Source organism: Salmo salar, chromosome ssa14 (genome assembly GCF_905237065.1).
Source record: "Salmo salar chromosome ssa14, Ssal_v3.1, whole genome shotgun sequence".
NCBI classification, from domain to species: domain Eukaryota; kingdom Metazoa; phylum Chordata; class Actinopteri; order Salmoniformes; family Salmonidae; genus Salmo; species Salmo salar.
In genome coordinates, this window is record NC_059455.1 from 91,048,303 (window position 1) to 91,072,873 (window position 24,571).

Here is a 24,571-nt window from a genome sequence, read left to right on the forward strand (position 1 = left end):
CTGTTTAGGGCCAAATAGCATTCTAGTTTGCACAGTTGTTTTGTAAATTCTTTCTAACGTGTCAAATAATTATCTTTTTGTTTTCTCATGATTTGGTTGTGTCTAATTGTGTTGCTGTCCTGGGGCTCTGTGGGGCCTGTTTGTGTTTGTGAACAGAGCCCCAGGACCAGCTTGCTCAGGAGACTCTTCTCCAAGTTCATCTCTCTGTAGGTGATGGCTTTGATATGGAAGGTTTGGGAATCGCTTCCTCTTAATTGGTTGTAGAATTGAACGGCTCTTTTCTGGCTTTTGATAGTTAGTGGGTATCGGCCTAATTCTGCTCTGCATGCATTATTTGGTGTTTTACGTTGTACATTGAGGATATTTTTGCAGAATTCTGCATGTAGAGTCTCAATTTGGTGTTTGTCCCATTTTGTGAATTCTTGGTTTGTGAGCGGACCCCATACCTCGCAACCATAAAGGGCAATGGGTTCTATAAGGTATTTTTAGTTAGATCCTAATTGGTATGTCGAATTTTATCTTCCTTTTTATGGCATAGAAGGCCCTTCTTGTCTTGTCTCTCAGATTGTTCACAGCTTTGTGGAAGTTACCTGTGGCGCTGATGTTTAGGCCGAGGTATGTATAGTTTTTTGTGTGCTCTAAGGCAACGGTGTCTATATGGAATTTGTATTTGTTGTCCTGGCAACTTGACCTTTTTTAGAATACCATTAGTTTTGTCTTACTGATATTCACTGTCAGGGCCCAGGTCTGTCAGGGCCCAGGTCTGTCAGGGTCCAGGTCTGGCAGGGCCCAGGTCTGTCAGGGCCCAGGTCTGATATAATCTGTTCAGAAGATCTAGGTGCTGCTGTAGGCCCTCCTTGGTTGGGGACAGAAGCACCAGATCATCAGCAAACAGTATACTCTCTCTTGCTCTCTCTCTAAATTCAATTAAATGTAAGGGCTTTATTGCCGTGGGAAACATATGTTAACATTTCCAAAGCAAGTGAAGTAGATAATAAATAAACAATAAAAATGAACAGTAAACATTACACTACAAAAAAAATTAAGATTTCAAATGTCATATTGTCTATATACAGTGTTGTAACGATGTGCCAATAGTACAAAAGGGAAAATAAATAAACATAAATATGGGTTGTATTTACAATGGTGTTTGTTCTTGACTGGTTGCCCTTTTCTTGTGGCAACAAGTCACAGATCTTGCTGCTGTGATGGCACACTGTGGTATTTCACCCAATAGATATGGGAGTTTATCAAAATTGGATTTGTGTTCGAATTATTTGTGGATCTGTGTAATCTGAGGGAAATATGTGTCTCTAATATGGTCATACATTTGGCAGGAGGTTAGGAAGTGCAGCTCAGTTTCCACCTCATTTTGTGTGCAGTGTCTCTCTCTCTCTCTCTTTCTCTCTCTTTGAGCCTGAGGCCACTACCGACAGCAACAGCGAGAGAGAGAGAGAGAGAGAGAGAGAGAGAGTGTATGGTGCTCTACTTCTCTTCTAACCCAAACACTGTCTGGAAACGTGTGTGTGTGTGTGTGTGTGTGTGTGTGTGTGTGTGTGTGTGTGTGTGTGTGTGTGTGTGTGGACATAATTATTTCACAATTAAAATAATATTATAATATTTTTTCACGTATGTGTTTTAAGGAAAAAATATTAATGTGAAACTTTAATGGAGACTTGTTGGCGCAGAGTTTGTTTGTTTGGCTGCGCTCTGTTTGGACGGGCGGGTGTGGGGCGAGGGAGGAGCACGGAGGCAGAGAGAAGTAGCCAAACCGACTCGGGCTTGTTAGACAATCTTGTTACTGCCATAGGTTATCGATCATACCATCTGGTAGCGTCTGTCTTGACTGCATCAAATCGATGTTAAGAAACTAGCTAGCTACAGTAGCCAGCTAAATTAGCCATCTTGTCTTGGGGCAGGAGTTCACCAGAGCTGAGTTCCGGCACCTCAAATGTTCTACTGTTTGAGCTCCTGTTCCTCTTAATAAATATTAGCTCAAAAGTATTGTGGAGCTCCTGCACCTAAATATAAACAGTACTGGCACCCAAAATGAGTACCAGCACCTATTTCAGTCCAAGTCAACAAGTCCATTCATATTAAACAGCCTACCTGTTGGTTGGTCATTGTAGCCTACTCCTTCTCATTTAGCCAACTTAATTCCGTAATTGTAATTCCATTTTGCATTGATTAGAAATCTCTCACTTAATTTTCTACACATGAAGCCTCAGACTGTAGCGCAGGTGTGATTGACAGACAGTAACAACAAGCTACAGGTGTGATTGACAGACAATAACAACAAGCTACAGGTGTGAAACATGTCTTTTTTATGGGGTGCACTCATAAAAATGGTCATAAAACTGTTTTATCAAAATTGAGAATATACTGTTTTTTCCTTGTAGGCTATTTAGCAATGTCACATAGATAATTCAAAGCCGTTTCACACACCAAAATAAGGTTATTTGTGACCGACCGGCTCCATTCAGTCTTATGTAGCAAAATTTGAAATTGTGTTTTTTACATTGGATAAAAGTAGAGACTCATAGCAAGAAAGTGGTATATCATACACTACAGTTGAGGAACAATGGGAAAGTAATTCTGCTTTGAAAGTTGATAAACATGTAACCTCACTTTTGAGAAAATGACACTTGAATGTTTTGGTACACCTACTGGAGAGCTCTTCTTTGTCTACACCCATTCAGCATCATTCACACCCTTTTAAGGTTTAGCCCCACCCATCTCATTAAGAATTCACATGTGAGGCTATGTACTAAACAACCAAAGATTTCAAGACTAAAGGCTGGTTTATACTACGGGTGTGTTCGTAAATTTAATCTGGAGCGTGCTCTGGGCGTTCGTAAACTCAGAGCTTTTCACTCTCGGAGCGTTCAGAGCGCACACTGGACACTCTGGCCGAAAAGTAGGGTTAATCAGAGCATTCTGACCTAACAAAAGCAGTCGAGCACCCAAGCTAACTGGCTAACGTTGGCTAGCTACTTCCAGACACAAATGAGAGAACAGGTCATTGACCATTTTACTCTCCCTAGCAGAGCTGGTTAGGCTGTTTACATCTTATCCAGAGCGTTGGTGACTGTAACTGTTCTGCTGGCAACAATTTCATTATGCTTTTTTGCCAATGTTTACTGACACCGGCCATATTCAAACGGGTGTTTAGCGTTTGCAAATTCGTCATTTATTCTGCGCTCTGGCACACTCAGACGAGAGTGCTCTGAAATCGGAGTAGATAGCCAGAGCGAATTTACCAGCTACTTCTATCCACAATTGTCGCAGTGACAATGAACCATAATCCTGTTACTTTGCATGAATCTGCAGGTAGCTTGGTTCAATGTTAGCTAGCAAATATTAGGCTATAACTAGCAATGAAGACGACTTCCTGACAAAATTAGAAACGTGTTATATCTGAGAATGTAGCTAGCTAGACTCTCTTACCGTATATATGGGTGGACGCTTCTCCCTCTCTGTCACGGATGCCATGGTTGCCCTTAGTTTGAAGATGTAATCCAGACACTGGTGTTTTAAACAGCCTTCTGTGTGTTCTCTTTTTGACTTTGTCTGCATATATGCAATCAAACGCCAGAAATTTCTACATCTCCTTTAGCTATCATACTCTAATTCCACTGATTTCAAGACTCAATCCTCCAGAAAGTGGAGAGCAACACTTATGCAGTTCTACTACGTGATATCTTTCAAAAAAGCCGTATTAGAAAGGATTACCTACACATACTGACCAGCTCATGTTATAGACAGAAGCATGTTACATGGCAGACCAATCTGAACTCATCTCTCGGCATGCCCAGCCCACTCATTATCTCAGCCAATCATGGCTAGCGGGAAGGTTGCTGACTTTTTCCATGGCTAAACCAACTAGGCTCCTAATTTAACAATTGTATTCATATTTACAGATGGCATACACGTTTGTTATTAAGGCACATGAAAGTTCACGTTCCATTTCTGGCAACAAAAAAAAGTTTTTATATTTAAAAAAAAGTTTATGTTCAAACGGCTCTCCTGTGACGTGCGACATATGCCTAGTTTCCTGAAACAACTCTAATTTATTTATTCAAAAAAATTCATACTCTTCCAAGTAATCGAATAGTAACGTCCATTTGGATATTAGAATAACCGTGCCCATCCTTTGTGTGTGTGTGTGTGTGTGTGTGTGTGTGTGTGTGTGTGTGTTAATACTGTGTTCTGACAGTGTGTTCTGATTTTGTCTTGGCAGCAGTCACCTGATACCATCCCTGGACCCAGCACAAGCCCTACTGTTCACAAGGTAATCACACACACACACACACACAGGTGATGTTATGTCGGCAAATAATTTTTTATTTTTTTTATCAAACAGAGGTAGCTTTACATCTTAATCATATACAGTACATTTGGAAAGTATTCAGGCCCCTTGACTTTTTCCACATTTTGTTACATTACAGCCTTATTCTAAAATGTATTAAATCGTTTTTTCCCTCATCAATCTACACACAATACCCCATAATGACAAAACGAAAACAGGTTTTTAGGAATTTTTGCAAATGTATAAAAATAAGCAATGGAAATCACTTTTACATAAGTATTCAGATCCTCTACTCAGCACTTTGTTAAAGAACTCTGGATCTCTGTCAGAGTGACCATCAGGTTCTTGGTCACCTCCCTGACGAAGGCTCTTCTCCCCCGATTGCTCAGTTTTGCCAGGTGTCCAGCTCTAGGAAGAGTCTTGGTGTTTCCAAACTTCTTCCATTTAAGATTGATGGAGGCCACTGTGTTCTTGGGGACCTTCAATGCTGCAAAACATTTTTGGTACCCTTAACCAGATCTGTGCCTCGACACAATCCTGTCTTGGAGCTCTACGGACAATTCCTTCGACCTCATGGCTTGGTTTTCACTCTGACATGCACTGTCAACTGTGGGACCTTATATAGACGGGTGTGTGCCTTTCCAAATCATGTCGAATCAATTGAATTTACCACAGGTGGACTCCAATCAAGTTGTAGAAACATCTCAAGGATGATCAATGGAACATGATGCACCTGAGCTCAATTTCGAGTCTAATAGAAAAGGTTATGAATAATTATGTAAATAAGATATTTCTGTTTTTTATTTTTCACTTTGTCATTATGGGGTATTGTGTGTAAATTGATGAGGATTTGTTTTTATTTAATCCATTTTAGAATAAGGTTGTAACGTAACAAAATGTGGAAAAGGGGAAGGGGTCTGAATACTTAACGAATGCACTGAACATATTGGTCAAATACTTACATTACGTAAAAACGTTACATTTTGGTGCTCTTGATTCAGTTAAAGTATTTGGAAGCTATTGCTATTTGACATTTTAAACTGGGGGTGTTCGAGCCCTGAGTGTTGATTGGCTGACAGCCTTCCCTGTAGCTCAGTTGGTAGAGCATGGTGTTTGCAACACCAGGGTTGTGGGTTCGATTCCCACGGGGGGCCAGCACAGGAAAAAAAAAAAAAGTATGAAATGTATGCATTCACTACTGTAAGTCGCTCTGGATAAGAGCGTCTGCTAAATGACTAAAAATGTAAAATGTAAATGTAAAATGTATTACAGACTGTATCAGAGGGCCTGTTGTCTGGACCTCTGGCAGTCTCTATGGGGGTGCCACAGGGTTCAATTCCCGGCTGACTCTTTTCTCTGTATACATCAATGATGTCGCTCTTGCTGCTGGTGATTCTCTGATCCACCACTACGCAGACGACACCATTCTGTACACTTCTGGCCCTTCTTTGGACACTGTGTTAACTAGCCTCCAGACGAGCTTCAATGCCATACAACTGTCCTTCCGTGGCCTCCAACTGCTCTTAAATACAAGTAAAACTAAATGCATGCTCTTCAACCGATCGCTGCCCGCACCTGCCCACCCGTCCAGCATCACTACTCTGGACGGCTCTGACTTAGAATATGTGGACAACTACAAATACCTGGGTGTCTGGTTAGACTGTAAACTCTCCTTCCAGACTCACATTAAGCATCTCCAATCCAAAATTAAATCTAGAATCAGCTTCCTATTTCGCAACAAAGCATCCTTCACTCATGCTGCCAAACATACCCTCGTAAAACTGACCATCCTACCGATCCTCGACTTCGGTGATGTCATCTATAAAATAGCCTCCAACACTCTACTCAACAAACGATGCAGCCTATCACAGTGCCATCCGTTTTGTCACCAAAGCCCCATACACTACCCACCATTACGACCTGTATGTTCTCGTTGGTTGGCCCTCGCTTCATACTCGTCGCCAAACCCACTGGCTACAGGTTATCTACAAGTCTCTGCTAGGTAAAGCCCCACCTTATCTCAGCTCACTGGTCACCATAGCAGCACCAACCCGTAGCACGCGCTCCAGCAGGTATATCTCACTGGTCACCCCCAAAGCCAATTCCTCCTTTGGCTGCCTTTCCTTCCAGTTCTCTGCAGACAGTGACTGGAACGAACTGCAAAAATCACTGAAGCTGAAGACTCATATCTCCCTCACTAGCTTTAAGCACCAGCTGTCAGAGCAGCTCACAGATCACTGCACCTGTACATAGCCCATCTGTAAACAGCCCATCTATCTACCTACCTCATCCCCATGCTGTATTTATTTATTTATCTTGCTCCTTTGCACCCCAGTATCTCTACTTGCACATTCTTCCACTACAAATCTACCATTCCGGTGTTTAATTGCAATATTGTAATTACTTCACCACCATGGCCTATTTATTGCCTTAACTTACCTCATTTGCACTCACTGTATATAGACTTTTTTTTTCTACTGTATTATTGACTGTATGTTTTGTTTATTCCATGTGTAACTCTGTGTTGTTGTATGTGTCGAATTGCTACGCTTTATCTTGGCCAGGTCGTAAATGAGAACTTGTTCTCAACTGGCCTACTTGGCTAAATAAAGGTGAAATAAAAAAAATTCAAAAGTATACCACGGAATTGCTCTAACTACTTTGGTAGCCAGTTTAAAATAGCAATAAGGCACCTCTGGGGTTTGTGTCGTGCCTAAGAGCAGTCCTTACCTGTGGTATATTGGCCATATACAACACCCCCTCTGGCCTTATTGCTTAATTATAGAGCTAGAACTTGACCCAAGTTAACATGGTGACAACATAGATTCATCTCTATGTTCTGTTGTGTTTCAATATCAATAGCTACACTGCCATCACAGTTATCTTCGTGTCAACAACACACACACACGCAAACAGAAACACGTCTGCTAAAAAATATACACACTATATACTGTTGAAGTCAGAGGTTTACATACACCTTACCAAATACATTTAAACTCCGTTTTTCACAATTCCTGACATTTAATCCTAGTAAAAATTCCCTGTCTTAGGTCAGTTAGGATCACCACTTTATTTTAAGAATGTAAAATGTCAGAATAATAGTAGAGAGAATGATTTATTTCAGCTTTTATTTCTTTCATCACATTCCCAGTGGGTCAGAAGTTTACATACACTCAATTAGTATTTGGTAGCATTGCCTTTAAATTGTTTAACTTGGGTCAAACATTTCGGGTAGCCTTCCACAAGCTTCCCACAATAAGTTGGGTGAATTTTGGCCCATTCCTCCTGACAGAGCTGGTGTAACTGAGTCAGGTTTTTAGGCCTCCTTGCTCACACACGCTTTTTCAGTTCTGCCCACAAATTTTCTATAGGATTGAGGTCAGGGCTTTGTGATGGCCACTCCAATACCTTGACTTTGTTGTACTTAAGCCATTTTGCCACAACTTTGGAAGTATGCTTGGGGTCATTGTCCATTTGGAAGACCCATTTGTGACCAAGCTTTAACTTCCTGACTGATGTCTTGAGATGTTGCTTCAATATATCCACATAATTCTCCTGCCTCATGATGCCATCTATTTTGTGAAGTGCTTCAGACCCTCCTGCAGCAAAGCACCCCCACAACATAATGCTGCCACCCCCGTGCTTCACAGTTGGGATGGTGTTCTTTGGCTTGCAAGCCTCCCCCTTTTTCTTTGTCCCATATACAATTGCAAACCATAGTCTGGCTTTTTTTATGGCGGTTTTGGAGCAGTGGCTTCTTCCTTGCTGAGCGGCCTTTCAGGTTATGTTGATATAGGACTCGTTTCACTGTGGATATAGATACTTTTGTACCTGTTTCCTCCAGCATCTTCACAAGGTCTTTTGCTGTTGTTCTTGGATTGATTGGCACTTTTCGCACCAAAGTATGTTCATCTCTAAGAGACAGAACGCGTCTCCTTCCTGAGCGGTATGATGGCTGTGTGGTCCCAGGTTGTTTATACTTGCGTACTATTGTTTGTACAGATGAACGTGGTACCTTCAGGCATTTGGAAATTGCTCCCAAGGATGAACCAGACTTTCTGAGATCTTGGTTGATTTCTTTTGATTTTCCCATGATGTCAAGCAAAGAGGCACTAAGTTTGAATGTAGGCCTTGAAATACATCCACTTGCCTGCACAGAGCCTTGACCTCAACCCCATCAAACACCTTTGGGATGAATCGGAATGCCGACTGCTAATCGCCCAACATCAGTGCCCGACCTCACTAATGCTCTTGTGGCTGAATGGAAGCAAGTCCCTGCAGCAATGTTCCAACATCTAGTGGAAAGCCTTCCCAGAAGAGTGGAGGCTGTTATAGCAGCAAAGGGGGACCAACTCCATATGAATGCCCATGATTTTGGAAAGAGATGTTGGATGAGCAGGTGTCCACATACTTTTGGTCATGTAGTGTATATATATATATATATATATATATAACTCAGCAAAAAAAGAAACATCTTCTCACTGTCAACTGCGTTTATTTTCAGCAAACTGAACATGTGTAAATATTTGTATGAACATAACAAGATTCAACAACTGAGACATAAACTGAACAAGTTCCACAGACATGTGACTAACAGAAATGGAATAATGGGTCCTTGGGTCAAAATCAAAAGTAACAGTCAGTATCTGGTGTGGCCACCAGCTGCATTAAGTCCTGCAGGTGCATCTCCTCCTCATGGACTGCACCAGATTTGCCAGTTCTTGCTGTGAGATGTTACCCCACTCTTCCACCAAGGCACCTGCAAGTTCCCGGACATTTCTGGGGGGAATGGCCCTAGCCCTCACCCTCCGATCCAACAGGTCCCAGACGTGCTCAATGGGATTGAGATCCAGGCTCTTCGCTGGCCATGGCAGAACACTGACATTCCTGTGTTGCCGTGAAATCACGCACAGAACGAGCAGTATGGCTGGTGGCATTGTCATGCTGGAGGGTCATGTCAGGATGAGCCTGCAGGAAGGGTACCACATGAGGGACGAGAATGTCTTCCCTGTAACGCACAGCGTTGAGATTGCCTGCAATGACAACAAGCTCAGTCTGATGCTGTGACACACCGCCCCAGACCATGACGGACCCTCCACCTCGAAATCGATCCCGCTCCAGAGTACAGGCCTCGGTGTAACGCTCATTCCTTTGACGATAAACGCGAATCCGACCATCACCCCTGGTGAGACAAAACCACGACTCGTCAGTGAAGAGCACTTTTTGCCAGTCCTGTCTGGTCCAGCGACGGTGGGTTTGTGCCCATAGGCGACGTTGTTGCCGGTGATGTCTGGTGAGGACCTGCCTTACAACAGGCCTACAAGCCCTCAGTCCAGCCTCTCTCAGCCTATTGCGGACTGTCTGAGCACTGATGGAGGGATTGTCCATTCCTGGTGTAACTCGGGCAGTTGTTGCCATCCTGTACCTGTCCCGCAGGTGTGATGTTCAGATGTACCGATCCTGTGCAGGTGTTGTTACACGTGGTCTGCCACTGAGAGGACGATCAGCTGTCCGTCCTGTCTCCCTGTAGCGCTGTCTTAGGCGTCTCACAGTACGGACATTGCAATTTATTGCCCTGGCCACATCTGCAGTCCTCATGCCTCCTTGCAGCATGCCTAAGGCACGTTTACGCAGATGAGCAGGGACCTTGGGCATCTTTCTTTTGGTGTTTTTCAGTCAGTAGAAAGGCCTCTTTAGTGTCCTAAGTTTTCATAACTGTGACCTTAATTGCCTACCGTCTGTAAGTTATTTGGATTTTTACAAATTATCTTTGAGAGACAGGGTCCTGAAAAGTGGACTTTTCTTTTTTTGCTGAGTTTATGTCTTATTTGACTGGTGTTTGTGTCAGTCCTGCTCCCAGAGTTTCCCGTGTGCAGGGCGTGCGGTGAGGAATGCGTTCCTGTCTCATGGTCCATACCCTGCTAAAGACAAGATTCACCTCGCCAGGATCATAAGGTAACTCTGTGTGTGTTTGTTAACTTTGTGTGTAAATCTGAGAGAGAGAGTGCGAAAATCAGAGAGAGAGAGAGAGTTTATGAGGAGATTTGATTAAGCTAGCGGACTTTGCACCGGTTGAGAAGTAATTGCATTAGTTTTGGAACCGGTCTGCCTCCCAGACGTGAGCCGGGTGACCCATTCGGGCCGACGGCAAAGTTGGCTCGAAACAAAAGTGGCGTAGGTTCAGCACGTGGAGTAATGAGTAGGATTCTGTGTTTTGATATGCAAAAGTGATTGCTTTTTATAAAAATGCTTCATCTGCATTTCCAATGAATATCGAAGATATATTTTATGGAAAAAAGAGATGTTGTATATTTCTCAACGATACGCCATATTGCCTTGTTGACAACATGACAGAGCGGCGCAAATTACTTTCCATTTGAGAAAGGCACTCTTCACTCACTGGCTTCGCCTGGTCACGTGAGCCGGTTAAACCCGGGCCAGCTTAATCCAATCCCTTCTTTGAGTGTATGTGTGTTGTTGTTGCCGTTGAATTATGTCTAGTTCTAAAACTGAAAATGTCTGTCCGCCGTTGTAGCCTGGTGCAGGTTTCTGGGCGTCACCATGGCAACGCTCTATACTCGGGTGCTTGAGTTCACTTCACAGTTGCTGGAAGCCTGGAACCATGCTGACAATTCTGAAAGGAAAATCTTAAAGCCAGCACAGCACAGTACGGTTCGGGTTGGCACGGTTATGTGAAAAATATAGAACTTTATTTTAACCTGACGTTGCCATGGTGACATACGGCATCCATCGCTGAGTGATCCATTCCAACAGAGTGCCCTGCTGAACACTAATTGCCATCTAAGGACACATGGATGTGTGTGTTCATGTGTGTGTGTTGATGCTGTGTGTTTCCAGGCGTAGCTACGTGGGTGTAGACCTGGTTCAGTGGCTGTGTGAGCAGTGTGTGTACGTGCGCTGTCGGAGCATGGCCGTGCGCGTCTGGCAAGTCTTACTGGAGCTGGGCATCCTGCTGTCTGGTGAGTACACACCGGTGACGTAGCGCAGTTTCGTGCAGGGTGGGAATTATATCTTTTTGGCCTGGGGCAGACAGAAACATTTTCAGTTTTATAGCTAATCTCATGCTATTTGACACAATTTGCCATAAGGCTGAGAGAAAATGTTGTTGTTTTTAGAGCTCAGGGATTCTTGAAAGATGAGACAATCTCAACTTTTTTCCCACAAATATTTATCTTAATATTAACACAATTTTTAAGTATATATTTTGATAGACCAAAGTGTCAGCTATCACAGCATGTAAAGGAACAACCACATGTTTAGTTTTTTCAGGAAATGCAACTAATTGGATTGTGTATGTTGTTGCAGAGTTTAATTTGTGGATCCTTTGCTTCAGACAAGGACATTTCCAGGCATAGCGCCAACATTGAAATTAATAATATTGTATTTCGAAAATTGCCCAAAACAAAATATTTTCCAGATAAATTTACCCTAAATGTAAATTCAAATAAGCTCAAATAAGGCAACAAAATCAACATTTTCAGCTATAAAAAAAAGTTTTCCCTGCCGGACAAGAATCCCTGAGCTAATTTTCTGCTATTCTACACATTTTGCCATGTGCTGGGTGAAAATTGTGCAGATTTTAAGCAAATTTCCTGTATTTAAAAAATCGATAATTAATGGCTTATGGCGTGTTCATATGCTATCTGGGGGGCTCCACCTCTGGGGGTTGGGTGTTAGCTACGCCAGGGACTGTATATATGAATGGACAAAGCCATCGATCACATGATACCATTCATTCCCTGTGGCTCAGTTGGTAGAGCATGGTGTTTGCAACGCCAGCATGGTGTGTGCAACACCAGCGTTGTGGGTTCGATTCCCACGGAGGGCCAGTACAAAAAAAATAACAAAAATAAAATTAAATGTATGCATTCACTACTGTAAGTCGCTCTGGATAAGAGCGTCTGCTAAATGACTAAAATTTAAAAATGTAAATTCCTATGTGAAGACTCAATAGTGCATTGAAGCCAAATTAAATTGTATAAACTTTTACTGCAGTGGGCTAAATCAGGGTCACAATGTAGTCTTAAACAAATCTACTTTGAATCTTAAGTATACACCTCACACACATGGTTATGGGTTTAAGATAAGATTGCTATTTTTCTATTCACTATAATGGGGTATTCTACCCTGATTTCTGCTAACATCGCCTGCAGTACCTCGGTCGGCCTTGAACTGCTGTGGCTTCAATCATAGGGGGCAGTCGTTCTCCCCTGACACGCACACAAACACACACACGCATTCTTATACAGTACGTAATGTTCGCCTTCCCAGATTCAGCTGCCTGACTGTTTTACCTTGCCATGTCATCAGAGTCTATCTGTGTGTGTTTCAGTGGACCTGTGTGTGTGTGTGTGTGTGTGTGTGTGTGTGTGTGTGTGTGTGTGTGTGTGTGTGTGTGTGTGTGTGTGTGTGTGTGTGTGTGTGTGTGTGTGTGTTTCAGTGGACCAGTCTTACCTGTGTGTGTGTGTTTCAGTGGACCAGTCTTATCTGTGTGTGTGTGTGTTTCAGTGGACCAGTCTTACCTGTGTGTGTGTGTGTGTGTGTGTGTGTGTTTCAGTGGACCAGTCTTATCTGTGTGTGTGTGTGTTTCAGTGGACCAGTCTTACCTGTGTGTGTGTGTGTGTGTGTGTGTGTGTGTGTGTGTGTGTGTGTGTGTGTGTTTCAGTGGACCAGTCTTATCTGTGTGTGTGTTTCAGTGGACCAGTCTTACCTGTGTGTGTGTGTGTGTGTGTGTGTGTTTCAGTGGATCAGCGCGTGGTGTTCGGGGACTCTAACTCCTACTACCAGTTCAGCTTTGAGGAGTGTGAGTCTGCAGCCTGCGAGTTCAGTGGCCTGGAGAAAGAGGCGTGGCCAGAGGCTGTTAGACTTCTCCTACAGCTTGTCCCATACGTCCAGTTCAGAACTGGGTAATTGTGTGTGTTTGTGTGTGTTAACGTGACCCAGTGTTGCCTGGGTCTTACATGACCATCACACATGATCACAGACACACGAACATGAGCAGAATCTGTGTTCCAACTGACAAGATTCATCTCTAATCTCTCCACATACTGTTAATCCCTTAGTCTGGCATTGACACACACACACACACACACACACACACACACACACACACACACACACACACACACACACACACACACACACACACACACACACACTGTCTAATCGACCTTCTCTCTCATAGCGGGAGCTGGGAGCGTATTGAGGAAGCATACCGGTGTTCTGAGTGTCACACAGAATTCCTGTTCCCTCCGATTGAATTCTAACTGGTCTGTGTGGCATTCCAACTGAGCCTGCTGCTGAACTCAATCTGTCACTTAGAGAGAGGAGAGAGGACAGAATGGGGGAGAGGAGAGAGAGAGGGGGAGGATAAAGAGTAAGAGAAGAGGGGGAGAGGAGAGAGAACGGGAGAAAGAGGGGACAGAGGGAAAGGGAGAGAGTTGATCACTTCTGATGAGAGAGAAGCGGAAGGGGAGGAGAGGAAGGGGAGGGGAGAAGAGGAAGGGCGGGGGGAGGAGAGGAAGGGGAGGGGAGAAGAGGAAGGGGAGGGGAGAAGAGGAAGGGGAGGAGAGGAAGGGGAGGGGAGGAGAGGAAGGGGGAGGGAGGGGAGGAAGGGGAGAAGCGGAAGGGGAGGGGGAGAAGAGGAAGGGGAGGGAGGGGAGGAAGGGGAGGGGAGGAGAGGAAGGGGAGGGGAGGGGAGAAGAGGAAGGGGAGGGGAGGAGAGGAAGGGGAGGGGAGAAGAGGAAGGGGAGGGGAGGGGAGGAAGGGGAGGGGAGGAGAGGAAGCGGAAGGGGAGGGGAGGGGAGAAGAGGAAGGGGAGGGGAGAAGCGGAAGGGGAGGAGAGGAAGGGGAGGGGAGAAGAGGAAGGGGAGGGGAGGAGAGGAAGGGGAGGGGAGGGGAGAAGCGGAAGGGGAGGGGAGAAGAGGAAGGGGAGGGGAGGAGAGGAAGGGGAGGGGAGAAGCGGAAGGGGAGGGGAGAAGAGGAAGGGGAGGGGAGGGAGAAGAGGAAGGGACAAAGACAGAGGAGGAGCGATAGATCCCTAGGCCCCCCCTTCTCCTCCCCCTTCCTCTCCCCGTCCTCCCCTTCCTCTCCTCCCCCTTCCTCCCCTTCCTCTCCTCCTCCTTCCTCTCCCCGTCCTCCCCTTCCTCTCCTCCCCTTCCTCTCCCCTCCCCTCCTCCCCTTCCTCTCCTCCCCCTTCCTCTCCCCTCTCCTCCCCTTCCTCTCCTCCCCCTTCCTCTCCCCGTCCTCCCCTCCTCCCCTCCCTCCTCCCCTTCCTCTCCTCCCCTTCCTCCCTCCCTTCCTCTCCCTCCTCCCCTTCCTCCCCTTCCTCTCCTCCTCTCCTCCTCCTCTCCTCCCCTCCTCCCTTCCTCTCCTCCCCCTTCCTCTCCCCTCCTCCCCTTCCTCTCCTCCCCCGTCCTCACCTTCCTCTCCTTCCTCCCCTCCCCATCCTCCCCTTCCTCTCCTCCCCCTTCCTCTCCTCTCCTCCACCTTCCTCTCCTCTCCTCCTCCCCCTTCCTCTCCTCTCCTCCCCCTTCCTCTCCTCCCCTTCCTCTCGTCCCCTCCCCCTTCCTCGCCTCCCCATCCTCTCCTCCCCCATCCTCTCCTCCCCTTCCTCCCCTCCTCCCCGTCCTCCCCTTCCTCTCCTCCCCCCTTCCTCCCTCCCCTTCCTCTCCTCCCCTTCCTCTCTTCCCCTCCCTCCTCCTCTCCCCCTCCCCTCCCCCTCTCCCCCTTCCTCTCTTCCCCTCCCTCCTCCTCTCCCCCTCCCCCCCTTCCTCTCCCCCCTCGCCTTGTCCTCTTCTGTGTAGTCAGGAAGTAGAAATTGTGGGAGGGAGGGATAGAGGGAGGAAAAGAAAGAGAGAGTGTGATGCTATCACTACCTGTCCTGTTACTGCATCCATCATGGTTTATCAGATCACTCTCACACACACAGATACACACACACACTTCCTCCTCTGCAACCATTGCACTGAAGCCAGAGATAAAATTCAAATTATATACAAATTAGTCTGGGAAGGTGTGTGTGTGTGTGTGTGTGTGTGTGTGTGTGTTACAGTGAGAGAGATAAACAAACACATTACATCAGAGGCCTGAGGGCACTGAGATTAGTTTACCCTAAAACACTGTGCTGTTTATACACACACATAGGCATGTCGCGCACATGGCGCACACACACATGGCGCACACACACACAGAGGCAGGGAGGGAGAGAGAGAAAGAGAGAAGAGGGAGAACGAGGTGCTGTTTCCTGTTTTAGGAAGACAAAAAGACAAGCAGTCTTGTGCAGTAGAGACCAGCAGAGAGACCAGCAGAGACCAGCAGAGAGACCAGTAGAGACACCCAGCAGAGAGACCAGTAGAGACACCCAGCAGAGACACCAGTAGAGACCAGTGGAGAGCAGAGAGCAGTAGAGACCAGTAGAGACCAGTAGAGACCAGTAGAGAGCAGAGACCAGTAGAGACACCCAGCAGAGAGACCCAACAGAAAGACCAGTAGAAGCAGTAGAGACAGTAAAGACAGTAGAGACCAGTAGAGACCAGTAGATACAGTAGAGATCAGTAGATGCAGTTGAGACAGTAGAGACCAGTAGAGACCAGTAGATACAGTAGAGATCAGTAGATGCAGTTGAGACAGTAGAGACAGTAGAGACCAGTAGAGACAGTAGAGACCAGTAGAGACAGTAGAGACCAGTTGAGAGCAGTAGAGACCAATAGAGACCAGTAGAGACCAGTAGAGACCAGTAGAGACCAGTAGAGAGCAGAGACCAGTAGAGACCTGTGGAGAGCAGAGACCAGTAGAGACCAGTAGAGACACCCAGCAGAGAGACTAGTAGAGACCAGTAGAGACACCAGCAGAGAGACCAGTAGAAGCAGTAGAGACAGTAAAGACAGTAGAGACCAGTAGATACAGTAGAGATCAGTAGATGAAGTAGAGACCAGTAGAGACCAGTAGAGACCAGTAGAGAGCAGTTGAGACAGTAGAGAGCAGTTGAGAGCAGTAGAGAGCAGTAGAGACCAGTAGAGACCAATAGAGAGCAGTAGAGAGCAGTAGAGAGCAGTAGAGACCAGTAGAGAGCAGTAGAGAGCAGTAGAGACCAGTAGAGAGCAGTAGAGACCAGTAGAGAGCAGTAGAGACCAGCAGAGAGCAATAGAGACCAGTAGAGAGCAATAGAGAGCAGTAGAGACCAGTTAAGACCAGTTGAGACCAGTAGAGAGCAGTAGAGAGCAGTAGAGACCAGTAGAGAGACATGAAGAGAAGACTGGAAAACTAATGGTGTGTGTTTGTGTTTTAGGTCTGAGGAGGACTCAGAGGGAAACAGAGATATCTGTGGGGACAGCTTTCTCCAGATGAAAGCATTAGATAGGCTCACCTCCACGGTTAGTTTGTGTGTGTGTGTGTGTGTGTGTGTGTGTGTGTGTGTGTGTGTGTGTGTGTGTGTGTGTGTGTGTCTGAAATGAGCTGCCATACTGATTGTGTATGTTCTGTCTCTGCAGGTGCAGAATGAGTTGGCTGTTGCTCTCGCCCGCAAGGCTCGCAAAGCCAGTGAGTGTATTACTGTATTATGTGTGTTTGTGCCACTGTAAGAGTTCCTTTACTTTCAGCAAATAAAATATTTGTTTTAGTTGTGGCTTTGTCCTGACAGCTGTCAATCTAACATGGTTGTAGTGGCAGAGCAGGGTGGCCCAGAGTCACCAGACGCCATCCCCCGAGAGACACCCACACCCAGCGACGAGAACACCACGGTAGGACACTCACACACACTAACGCAGGAGAGGAAGAGAGAGTAGAACAGGGGAGAAGAGCAGGGAGAGGAAGAGGGAGTAGAACAGGGGAGAAGAGCAGGGAGAGGAAGAGGGAGTAGAACAGGGGAGAAGAGCAGGAAGAGGGAGTAGAACAGGGGAGAAGGGCAGGGAGAGGAAGAGGGAGTAGAACAGGGGAGAAGAGCAGGAAGAGGGAGTAGAACAGGGGAGAAGAGCAGGAAGAGGGAGTAGAACAGGGGAGAAGGGCAGGGAGAGGAAGAGGGAGTAGAACAGGGGAGAAGGGCAGGGAGAGGAAGAGGGAGTAGAACAGGGGAGAAGAGCAGGAAGAGGGAGTAGAACAGGGGAGAAGAGCAGGGAGAGGAAGAGGGAGTAGAACAGGGGAGAAGAGCAGGAAGAGGGAGTAGAACAGGGGAGAAGAGCAGGAAGAGGGAGTAGAACAGGGGAGAAGGGCAGGGAGAGGAAGAGGGAGTAGAACAGGGGAGAAGAGCAGGAAGAGGGAGTAGAACAGGGGAGAAGAGCAGGAAGAGGGAGTAGAACAGGGGAGAAGGGCAGGGAGAGGAAGAGGGAGTAGAACGGGGAGAAGAGCAGGAAGTGGAAGAGGGAGTAGAACAGGGGAGAAGAGCAGGAAGTGGAAGAGGGAGTAGAACAGGGGAGAAGAGCAGGAAGAGGGAGTAGAACAGGGGAGAAGAGCAGGGAGAGGAAGAGGGAGTAGAACAGGGGAGAAGGGCAGGGAGAGGAAGAGGGAGTAGAACGGGGAGAAGGGCAGGAAGTGGAAGAGGGAGTAGAACAGGGGAGAAGAGCAGGAAGTGGAAGAGGGAGTAGAACAGGGGAGAAGAGCAGGAAGAGGAAGAGGGAGTAGAACAGGGGAGAAGAGCAGGGAGAGGAAGAGGGAGTAGAACAGGGGAGAAGAGCAGGGAGAGGAAGAGGGAGTAGAACAGGGGAGAAGAGCAGGGAGAGGGAGTAGAACAGGGGAGAAGAGCAGGAAGTGGAAGAGGGAGTAGAACAGGGGAGAAGAGCAGGAAGAGGAAGAGGGAGTAGAACAGGGGAGAAGAGCAGGTGCTTGGCTACGGCGCTGTGAGGGGAACGGCACCTCCGTACCTTCAGGCTCTGATCAGTCCCTACACCCAAACAAGGGCACTGCGTTCATCCACCTCTGACCTGCTGGCCCCCTACCTCTGAGGAAGCACAGTTCCCGCTCAGCCCAGTCAAAACTGTTCGCTACTCTGGCACCCCAATGGTGGAACAAGTTCCCTCACGACGCCAGGACAGCGGAGTCAATCACCACCTTCCGTAGACACCTGAAACCCCACCTCTTTAAGGAATACCTGGGATAGGATATAGATGTACTATTGTAAAGTGGTTGTTCCACTGGATATCATAAGGTGAATGCACCAATTTGTAAGTCTCTCTGGATAAGAGCGTCTGCTAAATGACGTAAATGTAAATGACGTAAATGAGAGGAAGAGGGAGTAGAACAGGGGAGAAGAGCAGGAAGTGGAAGAGGGAGTAGAACAGGGGAGAAGGGCAGGGAGAGGAAGAGGGAGTAGAACAGGGGAGAAGAGCAGGAAGAGGGAGTAGAACAGGGGAGAAGAGCAGGAAGTGGAAGAGGGAGTAGAACAGGGGAGAAGGGCAGGGAGAGGAAGAGGGAGTAGAACAGGGGAGAAGAGCAGGAAGAGGGAGTAGAACAGGGGAGAAGAGCAGGGAGAGGAAGAGGGAGTAGAACAGGGGAGAAGAGCAGGAAGAGGGAGTAGAACAGGGGAGAAGAGCAGGAAGAGGAAGAGGGAGTAGAACAGGGGAGAAGGGCAGGGAGAGGAAGAGGGGAGAACAGGGGAGAAGAGCAGGAAGAGGGGAGTAGAACAGGGAGAAGAGCAGGAAGAGGAAGAGGGAGTAGAACAGGGGAGAAGAGCAGGGAGAGGAAGAGGGAGTAGAACAGGGGAGAAGAGCAGGAAGAGGGAGTAGAACAGGGGAGAAGAGCAGGAAGAGGAAGAGGGAGTAGAACAGGGGAGAAGGGCAGGGAGAGGAAGAGGGAGTAGAACAGGGGAGAAGAGCAGGAAGAGGGAGTAGAACAGGGGAGAAGAGCAGGAAGAGGGAGTAGAACAGGGGAGAAGAGCAGGAAGTGGAAGAGGGAGTAGAACAGGGGAGAAGGGCAGGGAGAGGAAGAGGGGAGAACAGGGGAGAAGAGCAGGAGAGGAAGAGGGAGTAGAACAGGGGAGAAGAGCAGGAAGAGGAGTAGAACAGGGGAGAAGAGCAGGAAGTGGAAGAGGGAGAGAACAGGGGAGAAGAGCAGGGAGAGGAAGAGGGGTAGAACAGGGGAGAAGAGCAGGAAGTGGAAGAGGGAAGAACAGGGGAGAAGAGCAGGGAGAGGAAGAGGGATAGAACAGGGGAGAAGAGCAGGGAGAGGGAGAGAACAGGGGAGAAGAGCAGGAAGGGAAGAGGGAGTAGAACAGGGGAGAAGGGCAGGGAGAGGAAGAGGGAGTAGCACGGGGAGAAGAGCAGGAAGTGGAAGAGGGAGTAGAACAGGGGAGAAGGGCAGGGAGAGGAAGAGGGAGTAGAACAGGGGAGAAGAGCAGGGAGAGGGAGTAGAACAGGGGAGAAGAGCAGGAAGTGGAAGAGGGAGTAGAACAGGGGAGAAGGGCAGGGAGAGGAAGAGGGAGTAGAACAGGGGAGAAGAGCAGGAAGAGGGAGAACAGGGAGAAGAGCAGGAAGAGGGAGTAGAACAGGGAGAAGAGCAGGAAGTGGAAGAGGGAGTAGAACAGGGGAGAAGAGCAGGGAGAGGAAGAGGGAGTAGAACAGGGGAGAAGAGCAGGGAGAGGGAGTAGAACAGGGGAGAAGAGCAGGGAGAGGAAGAGGGAGTAGAACAGGGGAGAAGAGCAGGAAGTGGAAGAGGGAGTAGAACAGGGGAGGAGAGCAGGAAGTGGAAGAGGGAGTAGAACAGGGGAGAAGAGCAGGAAGAGGGAGTAGAACAGGGGAGAAGAGCAGGGAGAGGAAGAGGAGTAGAACAGGGGAGAAGAGCAGGGAGAGGAAGAGGGAGTAGAACAGGGGAGAAGAGCAGGGAGAGGAAGAGGGAGTAGAACAGGGGAGAAGAGCAGGAAGAGGAAGAGGGAGTAGGACAGGGGAGAAGAGCAGGGAGAGGAAGAGGGAGTAGAACAGGGGAGAAGAGCAGGAAGAGGGAGTAGAACAGGGGAGAAGAGCAGGGAGAGGAAGAGGGAGTAGAACAGGGGAGAAGAGCAGGGAGAGGAAGAGGGAGTAGAACAGGGGAGAAGAGCAGGAAGTGGAAGAGGGAGTAGAACAGGAGAGAAGAGCAGGGAGAGGAAGAGGGAGTAGAACAGGGGAGAAGAGCAGGAAGAGGAAGAGGGAGTAGAACAGGGGAGAAGAGCAGGGAGAGGAAGAGGGAGTAGAACAGGGGAGAAGAGCAGGGAGAGGAAGAGGGAGTAGAACAGGGGAGAAGAGCAGGGAGAGGGAGTAGAACAGGGGAGAAGAGCAGGAAGTGGAAGAGGGAGTAGAACAGGGGAGAAGAGCAGGAAGAGGAAGAGGGAGTAGAACAGGGGAGAAGAGCAGGTGCTTGGCTACGGCGCTGTGAGGGGAACGGCACCTCCGTACCTTCAGGCTCTGATCAGTCCCTACACCCAAACAAGGGCACTGCGTTCATCCACCTCTGACCTGCTGGCCCCCCTACCTCTGAGGAAGCACAGTTCCCGCTCAGCCCAGTCAAAACTGTTCGCTACTCTGGCACCCCAATGGTGGAACAAGTTCCCTCACGACGCCAGGACAGCGGAGTCAATCACCACCTTCCGTAGACACCTGAAACGCCACCTCTTTAAGGAATACCTGGGATAGGATATAGATGTACTATTGTAAAGTGGTTGTTCCACTGGATATCATAAGGTGAATGCACCAATTTGTAAGTCTCTCTGGATAAGAGCGTCTGCTAAATGACGTAGTAAATGACGTAAATGAGAGGAAGAGGGAGTAGAACAGGGGAGAAGAGCAGGAAGTGGAAGAGGGAGTAGAACAGGGGAGAAGGGCAGGGAGAGGAAGAGGGAGTAGAACAGGGGAGAAGAGCAGGAAGAGGGAGTAGAACAGGGGAGAAGAGCAGGAAGTGGAAGAGGAGAGTAGAACAGGGGAGAAGGGCAGGGAGAGGAAGAGGGAGTAGAACAGGGGAGAAGAGCAGGAAGAGGGGAGAACAGGGGAGAAGAGCAGGGAGAGGAAGAGGGAGAGAACAGGAGAAGAGCAGGAAGAGGGAGTAGAACAGGGGAGAAGAGCAGGAAGAGGAAGAGGGAGTAGAACAGGGGAGAAGGGCAGGGAGAGGAAGAGGGAGTAGAACAGGGGAGAAGAGCAGGAAGAGGGAGAACAGGGGAGAAGAGCAGGAAGAGGAAGAGGGAGAGAACAGGGGAGAAGAGCAGGGAGAGGAAGAGGGAGGAGAACAGGGGAGAAGAGCAGGAAGAGGGAGTAGAACAGGGGAGAAGAGCAGGAAGAGGAAGAGGGAGTAGAACAGGGGAGAAGGGCAGGGAGAGGAAGAGGGAGTAGAACAGGGGAGAAGAGCAGGAAGAGGGAGTAGAACAGGGGAGAAGAGCAGGAAGAGGGAGTAGAACAGGGGAGAAGAGCAGGAAGTGGAAGAGGGAGTAGAACAGGGGAGAAGGGCAGGGAGAGGAAGAGGGAGTAGAACAGGGGAGAAGAGCAGGGAGAGGAAGAGGGAGTAGAACAGGGGAGAAGAGCAGGAAGAGGGAGTAGAACAGGGGAGAAGAGCAGGAAGTGGAAGAGGGAGTAGAACAGGGGAGAAGAGCAGGGAGAGGAAGAGGGAGTAGAACAGGGGAGAAGAGCAGGAAGTGGAAGAGGGAGTAGAACAGGGGAGAAGAGCAGGGAGAGGAAGAGGGAGTAGAACAGGGGAGAAGAGCAGGGAGAGGGAGTAGAACAGGGGAGAAGAGCAGGAAGTGGAAGAGGGAGTAGAACAGGGGAGAAGGGCAGGGAGAGGAAGAGGGAGTAGCACGGGGAGAAGAGCAGGAAGTGGAAGAGGGAGTAGAACAGGGGAGAAGGGCAGGGAGAGGAAGAGGGAGTAGAACAGGGGAGAAGAGCAGGAAGAGGGAGTAGAACAGGGGAGAAGAGCAGGAAGTGGAAGAGGAGAGAACAGGGAGAAGGGCAGGGAGAGGAAGAGGGAGAACAGGGGAGAAGAGCAGGAAGAGGGGGGTAGAACAGGGGAGAAGAGCAGGAAGAGGGAGTAGAACAGGGGAGAAGAGCAGGAAGTGGAAGAGGGGTAGAACAGGGGAGAAGAGCAGGGAGAGGAAGAGGGAGTAGAACAGGGAGAAGAGCAGGGAGAGGGAGAGAACAGGGAGAAGAGCAGGGAGAGGAAGAGGGAGAGAACAGGGGAGAAGAGCAGGAAGTGGAAGAGGGAGTAGAACAGGGAGGAGAGCAGGAAGTGGAAGAGGGAGTAGAACAGGGGAGAAGAGCAGGAAGAGGGAGAAGAACAGGGGAGAAGAGCAGGGAGAGGAAGAGGGAGAACAGGGGAGAGAAGAGCAGGGAGAGGAAGAGGGAGTAGAACAGGGGAGAAGAGCAGGGAGAGGAAGAGGGGTAGAACAGGGAGAAGAGCAGGAAGAGGAAGAGGGAGTAGGACAGGGGAGAAGAGCAGGGAGAGGAAGAGGGAGTAGAACAGGGGAGAAGAGCAGGAAGAGGGAGTAGAACAGGGGAGAAGAGCAGGGAGAGGAAGAGGGAGTAGAACAGGGGAGAAGAGCAGGGAGAGGAAGAGGGGAGAACAGGGGAGAAGAGCAGGAAGAGGAAGAGGGAGTAGAACAGGGGAGAAGAGCAGGGAGAGGAAGAGGGAGTAGAACAGGGGAGAAGAGCAGGGAGAGGAAGAGGGAGTAGAACAGGGGAGAAGAGCAGGAAGTGGAAGAGGGAGTAGAACAGGGGAGAAGAGCAGGGAGAGGAAGAGGGAGTAGAACAGGGGAGAAGAGCAGGTGCTTGGCTACGGAGCTGTGAGGGGAACGGCACCTCCGTACCTTCAGGCTCTGATCAGGCCCTACACCCAAACAAGGGCACTGCGTTCATCCACCTCTGGCCTGCTGGCCCCCCTACCTCTGAGGAAGCACAGTTCCCGCTCAGCCCAGTCAAAACTGTTCGCTACTCTGGCACCCCAATGGTGGAACAAGTTCCCTCACGACGCCAGGACAGCGGAGTCAATCACCACCTTCCGGAGACACCTGAAACGCCACCTCTTTAAGGAATACCTGGGATAGGATATAGATGTACTATTGTAAAGTGGTTGTTCCACTGGATATCATAAGGTGAATGCACCAATTTGTAAGTCTCTCTGGATAAGAGCGTCTGCTAAATGACGTAAATGAGAGGAAGAGGGAGTAGAACAGGGGAGAAGAGCAGGAAGTGGAAGAGGGAGTAGAACAGGGGAGAAGAGCAGGAAGAGGGAGTAGAACAGGGGAGAAGAGCAGGAAGTGGAAGAGGGAGTAGAGCAGGGGAGAAGAGCAGGAAGTGGAAGAGGGAGTAGAACAGGGGAGAAGAGCAGGGAGAGGAAGAGGGAGTAGAACAGGGGAGAAGAGCAGGGAGAGGAAGAGGGAGTAGAACAGGGGAGAAGAGCAGGAAGAGGGAGTAGAACAGGGGAGAAGAGCAGGAAGTGGAAGAGGGAGTAGAACAGGGGAGAAGAGCAGGGAGAGGAAGAGGGAGTAGAACAGGGGAGAAGAGCAGGAAGAGGGAGTAGAACAGGGGAGAAGAGCAGGAAGAGGAAGAGGGAGTAGAACAGGGGAGAAGAGCAGGGAGAGGAAGAGGGAGTAGAACAGGGGAGAAGAGCAGGGAGAGGAAGAGGGAGTAGAACAGGGGAGAAGAGCAGGAAGAGGGGTAGAACAGGGAGAAGAGCAGGAAGTGGAAGAGGGAGTAGAACAGGGGAGAAGAGCAGGGAGAGGAAGAGGGAGTAGAACAGGGGAGAAGAGCAGGAAGAGGGAGTAGAACAGGGGAGAAGAGCAGGAAGTGGAAGAGGGAGTAGAACAGGGGAGAAGAGCAGGGAGAGGAAGAGGGAGTAGAACAGGGGAGAAGAGCAGGAAGTGGAAGAGGGAGTAGAACAGGGGAGGAGAGCAGGAAGTGGAAGAGGGAGTAGAACAGGGGAGGAGAGCAGGAAGTGGAAGAGGGAATAGTGTTTGTCCATCTGTATACAGAATACACCTTTTACTCTCCTTCAATAATTTAGAGTTGTACGTTAGAGTTAGGGTTAGAGTTAGGGGTTAGAGTAAGGGTTGTGGGTTAGTTAAAGTTAGGGTTGTGGGTTAGGGTTAGAGTTGTGGGTTAGAGTTGTACGTTAGAGTTAGGGTTAGAGTTAGGACTGTGGGTTAGAGTTATGGTTGTGGGTTAGAGTTAGGGTTGGGGTTGTGGGTTAGAGTTAGGATTGTGGGTTAGAGTTATGGTTGTGGGTTAGAGTTGGAGTTGGGGTTGTGGGTTAGGGTTGGGGTTGTGGGTTAGAGTTAGGATTGTGGGTTAGAGTTATGGT

General features: G+C 48.4%; 1 protein-coding gene across 3 annotated transcripts in view; it reads left to right on the top strand.

Moving 5' to 3' along the window:
* The window catches only part of LOC106570585 (rap guanine nucleotide exchange factor 5), a 101,333-nt gene that overhangs the window by 15,649 nt on the left and 61,113 nt on the right, over positions 1-24,571 (top strand). For 2 of the 3 annotated variants that reach the window (XM_045694949.1, XM_045694951.1), the window contains exons 2-8: positions 4,241-4,291; positions 10,158-10,264; positions 11,168-11,289; positions 13,074-13,236; positions 16,620-16,704; positions 16,822-16,870; positions 16,994-17,070. In XM_045694949.1, coding sequence (XP_045550905.1) covers positions 4,241-4,291; positions 10,158-10,264; positions 11,168-11,289; positions 13,074-13,236; positions 16,620-16,704; positions 16,822-16,870; positions 16,994-17,070 — 654 coding nt within the window. The remainder of the gene's footprint in view (positions 1-4,240; positions 4,292-10,157; positions 10,265-11,167; positions 11,290-13,073; positions 13,237-16,619; positions 16,705-16,821; positions 16,871-16,993; positions 17,071-24,571) is intronic. The other variant, XM_045694950.1, reaches the window with a different exon arrangement.